Below are 13,533 nucleotides of genomic sequence, written 5' to 3' on the forward strand. Positions count from 1 at the left end.
CAAAGCTATAGGTATCAGTTTGGTTCAGTTTTATATATCTCGGTCCACAAAAAAATGACAAGGCAATGAGTTTACAAAAAATAAATTAATTAATTAATTAAGGAGAAAAGAAAATATATGGGCCGAAATGGTGTAGGCTGAAACATTAGATTATTATGCTCACTCTTCATACCGAGAAGAGTGCAACTGGCAACCCTATTAGGCCCTAGAAGCAATCAAATCAAACAGAAATAAACACATTTAAATTTAAAAAAAACATAATTAGGATTACAACTCTGTTGTGTATTTATTCATCATCTTGTTTTGTAACTTTTTTTTTTAAACCTAAAGTGAGCTACACATTTTATACTATTCCTCTGATTCCATATTGTTCCAATTTCTTTAGTAGTAGGTAATGCTCAATGGTGTCGAAAGCTTTTTTACATCTACAGACACCCCCAGAGTATATTCCTTATTGTCCATTTCAGTGGATGCTCTGCCATTTCCATCACTGGCACATGGAGAACAGGCACAACCCCACACAAAAGAACAATATTCGCATTCAACGATAAATTGAGATTTCATGTGACGAAAGATGTTAAATATTTAGAAGAGAATATATGGATCGTGTAATGCTTTCATGGATTTCGAGGAGTGTGGTGCAGCGAGGCTTTAGGAGGAGTGATTTCAGTCAGTGGAGCTCTGTGGACTACACGGTCTGCCTCTGTGAGTCTGTTTGAATCACCCCTCTGTTCTCTGTGGGGACTTCATTACTAGCTGCTCTAGGTTCAATTGGGATCCTCAAAGGCTCGACTGAACTCATTGTGCATAAAAGTTCTGATGGCCAGTGCTCTTTATTCTATTTTATCCCATTTTCCTTAACTCAATCTCCCTCCCCCCCCCATGCCACAACTTCTCCCTCTCCCACCAATCACTCCCTCCATTTGTCCCTTTCTTCGCTGTCACATCCCTTCCTCTCTAACTTGCCCCGTGTCGCCCTTCTGCCCCTCAGGTGACATCGAGCCGTGCCGCCCATCATCAGCAATCACAAAGCGGGGCGGGATCAGGTAAGGAGTCTCCTCTCCTCATCTATCTCCCCTTGTGGAAATACATTTTCTTTATTATAAATTAATCTGACGTAGCATGAAGCACTGTGGATACTCAGAGATGACATTTGGAGACAGTGACGGACGTGCATGAGAATTGGCTTAAAAACGTTGCGAGAAGGAAAGTGTTTTCAGAGCCTGTAGTATGTATATCTTTCTCATCTGTACAATATTATTCCTCCATACACCGAAAAAGAAAATTGTTAAACAACTTAAAATAATGACTAAACAAATTAAGCCGTTCAAATTAAAGATATCGATTGTGTTAGTATTACCTCTTAAATGAAATTAAATCAAACAAACGTAATTATTTTGTGTGTTACCAATTGAAGTAAGTTTTTAAGTTGTTTCCACAATTTTATTTTTTCAGTGTAATTTGTACACAAGCCATATTAACTCCCGTCACTGGAGCCTCTCAATATTTCATGCTTTTATTTTCCCCTCCCTGATATCACCCCACTATTAAATATCAGGCATTTGCTCCATGTACTCCAAATGATCGATATCAGCTGAACCGTATGACCACTCGTTCTTCTAATTCCCAAGTTTATTAATTATAAACTTTTACTGAGGGGTGGGCTATGACCCAGGAAAGAACCAAATCAATATTGTTGAAAAAAAACAAACAGGCATGTTTATGGGATATCTGATGCAATTTGGTGCAGATCCAAATAAAAATGTAGGTGCCGTGGTTTCATAAGGGGTCTGGCTTGACGGAGGTTTGCGCTCCACTGAGTCTCTCCATTCTCTTGCTCTCTAGGTATCTACTACTCCAGCTCCACCTTGCCCGCCCAGCGTGTCAGTTCTCCTCTGTCCGGAGGAAGAGGAAACTCAGGGTCCAGTTCCCCCAGCAAGCTTCAGCGCCTGGGATCAGCCTCCGATGCGCCTGGGTACGCCACCACTGAACGCCTGCCTTCCTCCTCCTCTCCCAACAAACAGTCTACCGCTAATCGACTGGCCAAGTCTTACAGGTACAGAGCCGCAGTGGCTGTTACACTGATATTGATTTTGACGTATCGCTGTTACTACTGATGTATAATAGAGTCTGAGGTCTTTGAAGGTGGATAAAGGGGGTGGCAGATGAAGGAATTACTGTATTTACACATCAGTCATGCTTGAGAGAAAAGTAAATACATGATGATGGCATACAACAGAATTGAATAGGAAATTCTACCTTTTGAAGTTCATTTTCATCCAAGCTTTGTCGGCATGCGGGGGAACACACTCCACATTATATTTCTCACAAGTCACTGTATGTGCTAAATTGAATTAATCATTCAGAGCCATTATTTCTCTGACAAATTATGTAACTTTTTGCCATTTGTCTTCCAGCACCACTGTTGCCGTGACAACAGCAGGAGGGGCCGGGTCTCCCCTGAGGGTGGCATCTCCACCCAACTCTACAGCAGTGGGGGGAGGGGCCAGCTCATCATCGTCGCCTCTTCACCAGGTAGCTTTACAGTCGCAGAACCGTTAGAGCAGAAACATGAACAAAGTATTAAATGTTTTTATGTGAAGCAACTGTAACTGCACCAGAGTTTGTGTGATTATAAACTCTGTTCCTCAAAGTGTTGAAATCCATACAAAAATTGACAAATAACTGAATCATGTCACACACACACACTTGTGCACGGAAATACATTTAACTCATCCGGAACCTTCTCCCTCCGTCCGTGAGATAAATTATGACATCAAAATGTTTTTTTTTTTCCTCCTGTCGTCAGTCTTAGTTAAATATTGTTCTGGTTTGATAATTATTTGAATTAGTCAGATTGTTTTGAGGAAATAATTGACTTTACCCATTAACAGCATGTTTTTCATTGAAGAGCAAATTATTCTCATGACAGTTCTGAGGATTTAGAAAGTGATCTGAGGCTCACAAAGATTACTGAAAGAACAACATTCATGCTGCAATGTCCACTGTTTCTCTAACAAAGCTGTCATTTACCTTCTGTTTAATTATGATATCACACAATCAGACTATTGATTGATGCCATGTGGTTGGGTGTTAGGAGAGAAGATCAAATTTATATCCACTTAATTATATCGTTAATTATGACAAAGGATGGGGTGTTGCAGCCAGAGAGTGATTGTAGATTCAGTCATATCCTTGAACTAAAACTGATCTTTATAAGTCAGTTCAAATTTTGAATGGATAATATTTTCAAATATCAATATAACATGATTAAAAATAATAACATTGTTTGATTCTTATGTAGGTGTTCTAAAACTTAAATTACATTCCTAACTAAAAGTGGTTTGTACATACAACTTTTTTTTTTATCTGAACCACACAGAATAAAAACACATCAATCATGTCAAATGTTTTGCTGTCATAACATTGCAGTGTAACAAGTAATTGCTCCAGTATATAGAAACCACTCTGTACATTCCCCAAGCCTCTTGCTAGCATTTAAAAGAAAAAATACCTCCTTGTCTTTTCAGATGAGTTCAGGCATAGGGAGCTATGCAACTCTGTCTCCCAAAAGACTGGCATCTCACCACGCCTCCGACCAGTACAAGATCTCCCACGAGCTCTACGCTACAGCTACGCTGCAGAGACCTGGCAGTCTAGCAGGTGGGAGTTCACACACCTGTGCAGGTTCACTTCCCTTCAAAACAAATGTGAAATGTCTCTTCAACACAACCACCTGTGCTAAGGGATGTGGGGAAATCTCAACCAGCATCAATGTATCTTTGAGTGTGTGTGTGTGGCTGTTGCTGATCCAACATCTAGTGCCAGTGGAGCTTTTGCACGATAACCGGCCCCTGTGTTCTATTGCGTTGCATCTCGCTTTGATTCCAAGAAATGTCAAGTGCTGCATTCAGGTCTATTGAATTAGCCAGTCTTTGAATGTGCATATCAGTGTGTTGTGTTTGGTCCCTCAAGGTCTACTCTGTGTCACAGCAGCTGTACATCGAGGGAGATGTCAGAACATATTTGCTCCTGCTGTTGCATTGACTTGTTATTGGCTTTCTCTCTTGACTCTACATAATTGAGTTGGCCGAATGGCAAGCCCAAAATGAACCAGTGTTGTGCCAGCTGTTTATGGTGCATAGTAGGTTAGTGTAAATGCTGTCGGTAGCCCACTGTTTCAAGGACTTTACTATTCAGACTAAAGGTCTTTTTGGACGAAAAGAGATATGTCCATTTCAAACAATGTAAGTGTAACCTCCTACATACTTCCATGCGTCCTTTACATTGGCACGGTTGTTAAGCAATACATGCACAATGATTTCCCATGCTTCGTTTTGTCGTTGGTAAGCTCTCAGATGACATGAACAAATACCGATAAAGTGAAAGCAGAGTACGAAAAAAAAAAAAATTATGGCAGAATAGACAGTCCCTCAGTGTGACCCAGGACAGACGTGTGAAAAGAATGTGGTCACATGTGGCCCACATCTCCTCCAAATTAGGTCTGAACAATCTGATCTCAATGCATTTTGTACTCTGACCTCACCAAACACAGATATGAGCAGGGCAGCGATGTGCTTGATGAATTTCATCTTTCCTGAAGACTTAAATTGATTGACTGAGCAGGATTGATTAGTTTCTGACAGATCTCACACTGTAACTATAACAAGCAGACCTTGGTCATATGATTATCAGAATTGACTCTGATGAGCTTGGCCATGCTGTGGACAACTAATCAATCCTGTACATTTGCTTTCAAATACTTCACTGCGATTGACTGTAATTTATTTTGCTCACCATGTTTCCAAAACTGGACAAACAAAGAACTATTTGTAGTCACTGTTAGTTTGAGGTTTGATTATTCCCAGTGGGTGACATCCTCCTGGAAAAAAAAGCCCAGTACATTTTATCTGAGTAGCCTGTTTGAAGTGGTACTTAGCATCTCTACAGCAACTACTCTACAGTGAAGCCGTGCTGTGTGAAACAGAAATCACCTAAAAAAATAAATTCCCCTTCTCTTTCCTGAGCGGCCCTGAGCGATACAATCCACCGTGTACGAATAGTGTCACAGCCGAGGAAAATGAATGACTGAGCCTCTTTGAGCAAATAGATATGATAACAAGTTATTAGTGATTAAAACTTAGATATGGTTTGATAGGTGGTGAATGAGCAGCATTGAATGGTGGTTGGCAATGGAGCCTCGGTTACAGCAGGGATCACTTGGATATCTAAATGTACAAGTGCAGCGCCTGTTCTAAACCTGGCTGCCTATGAACTTACAGTAGATGCTTTAACACAGTGTAAAGAGAGCATCAAATAGAAACAGGATGTCAGTTGTGTTTTTATTTAGATTTTTAATGTAGGCAATATTCTGTTTACTTTTTTTACGAAAACCACAGGACTTTGAGCTATCAAGGGACCAGGGAGTGTTTTTTTTTTCCTTTTACATTTTGTTATCTTGTTTAAATATTTTATTGAATCAAACATCATAGGAGGACATCTTTATTTTTTTCCCTCTGCGCATCATTCTGTCCTCTCTTCTTAAAGTTCCCTCTTCCTTTGAAAGAAAGAGGTCAGCGCTTCGATGAGTGGGCCCTAGTGAGTCAAAAAATAACTGAATAAAGAAATAAATCTGAATCACCACGACTTCAAAGACAAAGGGAATGGGAGGAGGAGGGAGAATTGGGATGAGTCATGCTGTTAATGGGTGTGTCCATGACTCTAATTAGCAGTCCTTCATGCATATTCTGACCATCGTTGTCTTTTTCTCGCTTCTTTTTTGCAACTGTCTTGAAATTAACCTCATTTCAAATTAGCTCAATAGGTGCCTTAATGTCCAAACTTAAAGCTCCCTCCCTTCTCCATTTTTGTCCTTTTCCACATTTCTCTCCATCAGCATTACCTCTTTTTTTTCCTCACTCCCTAATTCTCATTCCCTCTCTGTGTTGAAGTTTGCTTTCTCTGCCTGCCTGACTGCTTGCAGCTTTAGATAATATACGGTAAGATAAGATAAACTCACGTTACAGCAGCAGATTAGGTCAATAAGAGAACACGTGAAAGTATTAACATTTTATAAAATAGGAAATTAAATAGAAAATAAAACAAATAGGCAACTGTGAATATTTACATAATATAAACATTCAATACAGATAGAAATATTATTTGGAGGTGAATATACTGCATATGATTGCATGATGACGTATACTATTTTTGCATTATGTATGAGATACTGAAATAGATGTATACCTGTATATGCATATATAGACTGTTATAAGTATAAAGGAAGGTATGGTACAAAATATGAATATAACTAGTCTATAAAATGGTATGCGATATATGTACATAAATGGGTATAAATTCAACATTGTATACTAAATTGCAGTATATTACATATAATATAAGGGTATATATATATAAATAGGCAGAAATTCACAATAGTGTACAATATGAACATAGAAAACTGGATATATATATAAATATAAAATAATATGACCCTTTTTTTTTATGGCTGGGCAAGTTAACGGGCCAGTCATTTGAACACGCTGTGAAAAAATGTAGGACACAGTTGCATGAAAAGCAATCGCCACAGTCATGATCAAGACAGGCAAACCAGAGTCTTATCACTCACCATTCTAGAGTACACCAAGTGCGACCAGGCTCTTGTTCTTACCCCAGGCTGCTTGCATCACCCTACCTCAAAGACTATTCTACAAAGACGGTTTAGGATAATAGATCCCTACTGCGTATTTCTGTGCGAGTACTTGCTCTGATTCATCTTTAAAACACTCTCTTGGCCTTGTCAGTTTTGTTGGACAGCCAGGACGAGAAATAGACACCGGTGCTAAGCTGCAACAAAAAGCTACAGCACGGCTGAGTGCCACTCATGCATTGATTTCTGATATGATCTGAAAGATCGAGGGGGCTTCGACTGTGTTAACTTGATGCTGGATACACAAGGAGGTTTGAATCCGAGACTGAGCGCTACACTTTTCCCCTTCATCCACTGGAAAATCATTGGCACGCAACTAATGCGATATGATACGACATTAGCTCCACTGGACAGGCTCTCTTTCTCTTCATCACTCAATGCTTTCTAAGACTGCATATACGACTGTGTGCACGTCTTTTCACTTTATCTCCTGTCGTGCCACCAATGCATTGCTGACTCGCCTTTTCATACCCCGAGTCTCCACCTCCTTCTTTTCCTCCTCTCTCCTAATTTTCATTTTCATACAGAGGCTCCTGCCTTACATTTGTTCTGCTGTGTAATGAACAAATGCCTGCTGTCAATGACTTCCCTGCCCCGTGTCTGTGGGATTCCTGCCAAACGCAGAGCAAGAGGGGGGACACTGCATCTCATTATTTTATAGCTGACAACCAGCAATGTGTTCCGTGGAGATTAAAAAAATGAAACACAGAGGCGCTCCTTTTTTTTTTACCCCTTCTCCCTCGATCTCTGTCTATTTCCTCCTATCTCATGTGTCACTATGCATGTCTCTTTTTATTTTTCTGTCATTTTTTTGATGAGCTCTGATTTGGAACATCTCTAACTCATCCTTTCCATACACACACACATTCCTGTACTCCTGTCTTAGTGAGGACAATTATATATTGCATTCCCTAGTCCGTTATCCTAATCATCCATCCATCCATCCATCCATCAGCTGAGATAGATGGCCAAGTTGGGTATCACAGACGTCCCTCTCCTTAGCTATGCTTTCCAGCTCTTCCTGGGGGATCTCGGGGTGTTCCCAGGCAAGATGGGATATATAAAAACCCTCCAGCGAGTACTGGATCTACACCAGGGTCTCCCCCGGTAGGGCGTGCCTGGTAAACCTCCATCGGAAGACGCCCGGGAGGCACCCTGTCTGAACCACCACAATTGTCCCCTTTCGATATGCAGGAGCAGCGGTTCTGCTCCCAGCTCCCTGCGGATGTCTGAGCTCCTCACCCTATCTCTAAGGCTGAGCCCAGCCACCAGCTAACCTTAACCATCACAACTAAATGCCAAACTCTGACACTTAACTCAACCACATCGTCTTCCTTGTCCCAAAATGTTCCCACTTACTCTGATACTTCTATAACTACAACTATATGCACACACACACAACACCTAACTTATTGCCATTTCTGCTTTGACAATGTAAGACTGCACTGCCAACCTTTAGATTGTTGTGTGAGGACTGGGCAAAATGTCCTGTCTATCCCAAAATGTCCTCACTTTGTTAGTACACACACTCACCTACTGTTGCTGTTTTTTCCTCATCACTGTTTTTATCACTTCAACTGCACAACTGTCACTTTTTTTTCTTGAGTTATTTTCTTGGGTGCTTCTTCTGCCAGATTCAATTGTCCTAATTTATTTCTTCACAGTCTTTATATCTTGAGTCACCTCCTCCATCCAGAGTGTTTCTATCACCGCCCTCCCATTCCACCTGAAGTTGTACTCCATCTTCCCTCCCTCCTTTCCTTCCCATCCCTTCCCTCGGTCCATAACTCTGTAAAACTCATGTGATCAGTTCCTCTGTAGCTCCCTACTTTACCTCCTCTTTCTCATAACTGCCTCTCTTCCATTTGTCCACTCTCTTTCATCCTCTCTCCTTCAGTCCTCCTTTCATTGTTTTTCTCCTTCTCTCTTTTCTCCAGGCTCTCGTGGCTCCTACAGTAGTCAGCATAGCCAGGAGCCCCTTCGGCCCTTGGGGTCCCCAGAGCACCACATAGATCCCATCTATGAAGAACGTGTCTATCACAAGGGCCCCATGAGGAGCCTCAGCCAGAGCCAGGGGCCGGACACAGGCCCCTATCGCAACAACACCGGTAAGGTCCTTGCTGTAATCTACAGCTATGCTGTTTCTTTCTTGTGTTTTTGTGTTTTTATTCACTTTGACATCCTGTTTGCTTTGCATTTTACAATGTTTTACACCAATGAAAACAAGAATCGTCTTATTTATATCTTACTTTTGTAGTATTTTTAAACCCAAAATGCATCTTGTAACTTCTCAGATTTGAAAAACTTTGGCACATTCTTGTGTCCTTGTCCTGTGACACTGCAGGAAAACAACAAAGATTATAATATTATGGATGAAATCTGTCTGTATACAAGCCTAGAGCTGAGACAAACCTGTATGTGGAGGCAAAATATGGTTCATTAGCAGCTTTACTTCACAGTGTCAGCCACACAGCATGTGTTCACCTCATGTTAATTTCCTCACTTACCCAGTGGCAGGTTTATGTGATGTATAGAGGCAACAACACTAATGAGGACAATTTATTACCACGTAAGGTCTAATAATACTCTTGAGGTATTATGTTTCGTTAGTTTTAAATAGCATGTATGTTATTTAACTGGTTTGGTTAAGGCTTCTTTATGCTGAGTAGCAAGTCCTGCAAACTTCCACAAACCAATCCAGTCCCCGGACAAATCCATCCATCCATCATCTATACATCTTGTCCTTCTGAGGGTCGAGGGGGGTGCTGGAGCCAATCCCAGCTGACATTGTGCGAGAGGCGGGGTCAACTCTCAACATATAGAGACAAAGAACCATTCACACTCACATAACTTAAAATACATTTTAGAATGTAAAGATGTGAATTTTGTTGCCTGTTACTATGGTTAAAATGATTACATAATATAAATGTATGTTGTTTAGTCAAAAACAGTTTTAATACACCTAAGTAAGTGAGGTAATATTACCTACTGTTAGTAACGTGACTTTAACTACACTGTGCACGAGACGTAAGAAGCAAGTCTCTGTTTTGTTTACTCCTCTTTAATTGTTCTTTGTAAAACTGCAGCATACACAAAAGGATTTAGTGACACCTGTTTGCCGCATCACTGGAAGCTTCCACCACACAACATAGCAGTGGAGTCAAGACCTCCATCGACTCATTTAGTTTTTCCAGTTGAGAATGAATTCCAGTTAATTTTTGATCAGACGCACACAGTGAGACACCCGCTCTCACTCATAGCTCCATTGTTGCCAGCTGTGTGTTTTTAATAGAGCCTCATTGAGCTTATCTCAATGTGGGTTTAGGTACGCCATGTTAATCCCATTACCGTATCTTACCCACACGAAAACACCCAAGTCGGTCACGCCACATTCACAGCTCCCTCGATGTCATTAAACAGCCTAGCCTTAATAGCTATCATTAGCATTTGGGTCAGAATCACAGCAGTAAATATCCAGACCAGTGTTTGACTTGATCAGTTCTAGAATAAGAATTGCCTTGAAACGTGTGGCACAGCTTTTGAAGCGCATTTCAGAGTCAAGGGGCGATTGCGTTTGCTTTTATTATTGTGAGTTATTGCTTTGATTAGTGTCGGGGAAACTTCTGAACAGTGTATATAGTGATAGGATTGTCTTTTGCAAGCAGGGAGTAATAAAATGAGTGTTCTTCAAAGGTGTACAAAGAGGATCCAATGTTATCTTTAATTTACTGTGCCATGTATTTGTACTTTCAATAGATGGGTATAGGAAAACTCACTAAGGAAATTTGCACAGCAGCTAGAAAAATCAATACACCGTGGATTAGACGGTGTACATCTAATTGCAACACTTGAGATTAACAGTATGCTTCTGCTGCTATGATACAGTATTTTCATAGATAGTCTCATTTTGTTTGAGGTAAATCGTGTATCAGCGTGCGCCTTTTTTTCACCGCGCACACACCCTGCTGTGCTCGTCCCGCATAACTGCAGCGGTAAATCAACACACACTGAAGACAAACAGCACCTTGGAGCCACTGGGCCGTTGAATTGAGGCCTCGCCTGAGCACAGCATGTTCTAAAAGTCATGTGAATCGCATGTAGCGTGACCAGGAGATGGTGTAATAAGGATTCATAATGCACAGAGTGGTGGCACATAATGAACTGATAAGAGCTCTGCTGACACAGTTAGTGATAAGTCATTAATTATATCATAGTGCCTTTTCTTGGCAATGGCAGCCTCACATTATTGGTTCATTAAGCTGGCATGGATCAATGTAATTAGTGCCATAAGTCATTTGGGTGGAAAGAGAAAGAAGACGTTTGGTATTTCACTTCAAAGTTAGCAAGGTTGTAGTCAGTTGGTCTATGTACGATGCAGTGTCAGTCTAATTTCACCTCATTTAAACAAGAAACTTGCAGTTCAATGAGTGCACATTACTGGCAACTTATCTCTCAATAGGTGGCAGCATGGTAGAACAAAAGTGATTCAAGTGTCACTTGTTTTTATTAAAGCTATGGACTGATTGTGACGTGGAGAGAAATAGGGACAGGCATTCCTAACTACTGCATTTTTGTAGTTGTCAACTATTCCCAAAAAGTAGTAAATTAATCGCAGGAGATATATTTTTTCCAACCTATGTCAATGTTAAAGAGAGTGATAGGACATTTTATGGTCGTTGATCGGACGTTAAAGTAATTCTACGATTGTGGTCGGTCTTCATGGTCCACTTGTTGCCACTTCTCCTCGCTAACTTTGCTGCTGCTAGTGTTAGCTGTAAGTGGGTGTAGCTTGAGATGTTTACGCATAGCATTGGTATTGTTGTTGCAGCGAACGATTTTCGGTGTACGATTTCTACACTGCTGATTGTAGTCGAGGATCTGAAAATGGTCACACGGCTGTTGCTCTTGCTGTATGTCAATAACAACACTGCCCCCTGCTGCATAGTGAAAATGCCACTGCTTCAATATTGCACCGTGCTAAACCCACAGATGAAAGATGGCCAATGTCGACCAGAGTGTTTTCTATAGTCAACTAGTCAAGTAGTCTTTGAAAGCCCAGCTAACATGAAGAGGAATCATGTAAAGCAGACACTTTGGGGGGTCGAGACTACACTCCATATTTTGGTCTGTTTACAACCAGAAAAGTGCTCAATCATTTACTCTGCTTTGTGTATTAACGGCGACACTGTTAGTTGAGGATTTACTTTATTTTCTTCAGGAACTTGTGATTTGTGTCAACTCTCGACTGCAGCTCTCTCTGCCCCATCCACCGAGTCATAGCAGCAGTAAACAAACAGACGTGTAGTCTTCCGAAGTCCGCTGACGTTTATTTACAGCACAGCAGACAGCGGTTTGACAACACACTCGACAATTCGGTCAGGTCCAGTTTAGAACACTGTCAATTGGTTAACCTGTCTGTCTGCTTTGTTTCCAATGCTTCCTACTTTTCGCATCTATCCATCCATCAGTCCATCTTCTTAGTTTATACCATAGTTTGATAGTTCGTTCATTCGTTTGGTTTTTCCTTCCTCCCTCCCCCTGTTCCCTTCTTCCTTTATGTTCAGCACTATAATACTGCAATTATGATTGTGTGTGTGTATTTGCACTTTGCGTGTGTGCAGGCAGTGGCACGCACTGTTTCATTGGTGGATTAATCCAGGCCAGTGCCCCAGAGGACTGCAGGTTAATGTGGCCTATTTGGAGCGATAATTCCTGCATGGTCACAGTGTCTCCAGAGCACACATGCATTCTGCTACAAAGACGAATCGCAGCAAGAAAGAAAAGAAAAAAAACGCCTCGGGATATGGTTCACACATTTGTTTATTCTTCCAAAGTGACACTGTGTGTGTTTCTGAAATCAACCTCCACTTTGTTATGCTTCCCTTTCTTTCTTTCTTTTATGGTTTCTGATTTTGACATAGTTCTCATTCTCAATTCATTTAAGGATTTTTCTCTCCCTCTGCTTTCTTCTGATTTTCTGTCTCCTTTTATATACTAAAGCTGTATTGTTATCTTTCACTGATGTTTTTCCCTTTGTCTCATCTGTCATAGTCGCCACTAATTCAATGGACTGTGCATGTCAGTGGAATCTTTTGTTTCTCTGTCTCTCCCTCCATCCACCCCTTCCTTTGTTCTTACACTTTCCCCTTTGTACCTCCTGTCCTTACAGTATGTGTCATGGAGAGCTATCTTGGCCCGTATTAATGACTCTGACCACTGGGAATAACAGTGACTCTAAATGGATGTGGCACTTTTTCTCTTTAATAGCTTAACATCAGGCCCGCACATAGCTCAGATGGTGACAGTGCGAATGGGCAGATTCACTGCCGTGGCTATTTGTCAAGTGCATCTAGTAGCCAGGTTGAGCTATTGCTACTGATAAGGGGCCGTTATGTAGTTTAACATCACTCCCTGCAGTATCTTTGAAGGAGACGGACACAAATTCTTCAACAATCAGGAATCACTAAAAGCTCTGGTGAAACAAGGTTGTATTTTCTCAGCCTTTAACAGAGGCAGATACTGATGTGCATGTAAAAAAGGTGGGCATTTGCTTTTTGTAGCATTTATTGCACACATTTTACAACATCACGACAGAAACACTACTTAAGTGTTTATGCCTTATCACCTGCCAGACAGGCAGCACCACGCACAGCGCTTCATTTTGCATCCGCTCCAAAAGCTTTGCTCATCTTGAACATTCTTAACTTTACTGTTCCTATAAATATATAGGTCAACCGTTCCTATATATATATGTAATAATATTAGTATTTTCAGGATATATATTCACACATGTAGATATCATTTGTTTTGAAAAAGCAAAATGC

General features: G+C 40.8%; 1 protein-coding gene across 4 annotated transcripts in view; it reads left to right on the forward strand.

Moving 5' to 3' along the window:
* Positions 1-13,533, forward strand: part of ctnnd2a (catenin (cadherin-associated protein), delta 2a) — a 240,811-nt gene that overhangs the window by 113,287 nt on the left and 113,991 nt on the right. For all 4 annotated transcript variants that reach the window (XM_034571625.1, XM_034571624.1, XM_034571622.1 and 1 more), the window contains 5 exons: positions 992-1,046; positions 1,846-2,056; positions 2,418-2,535; positions 3,531-3,663; positions 8,647-8,817. In XM_034571625.1, coding sequence (XP_034427516.1) covers positions 992-1,046; positions 1,846-2,056; positions 2,418-2,535; positions 3,531-3,663; positions 8,647-8,817 — 688 coding nt within the window. The remainder of the gene's footprint in view (positions 1-991; positions 1,047-1,845; positions 2,057-2,417; positions 2,536-3,530; positions 3,664-8,646; positions 8,818-13,533) is intronic.

This window comes from Hippoglossus hippoglossus, chromosome 20, assembly GCF_009819705.1.
Source record: "Hippoglossus hippoglossus isolate fHipHip1 chromosome 20, fHipHip1.pri, whole genome shotgun sequence".
In the NCBI taxonomy this organism is placed as follows: Eukaryota; Metazoa; Chordata; class Actinopteri; order Pleuronectiformes; family Pleuronectidae; genus Hippoglossus; species Hippoglossus hippoglossus.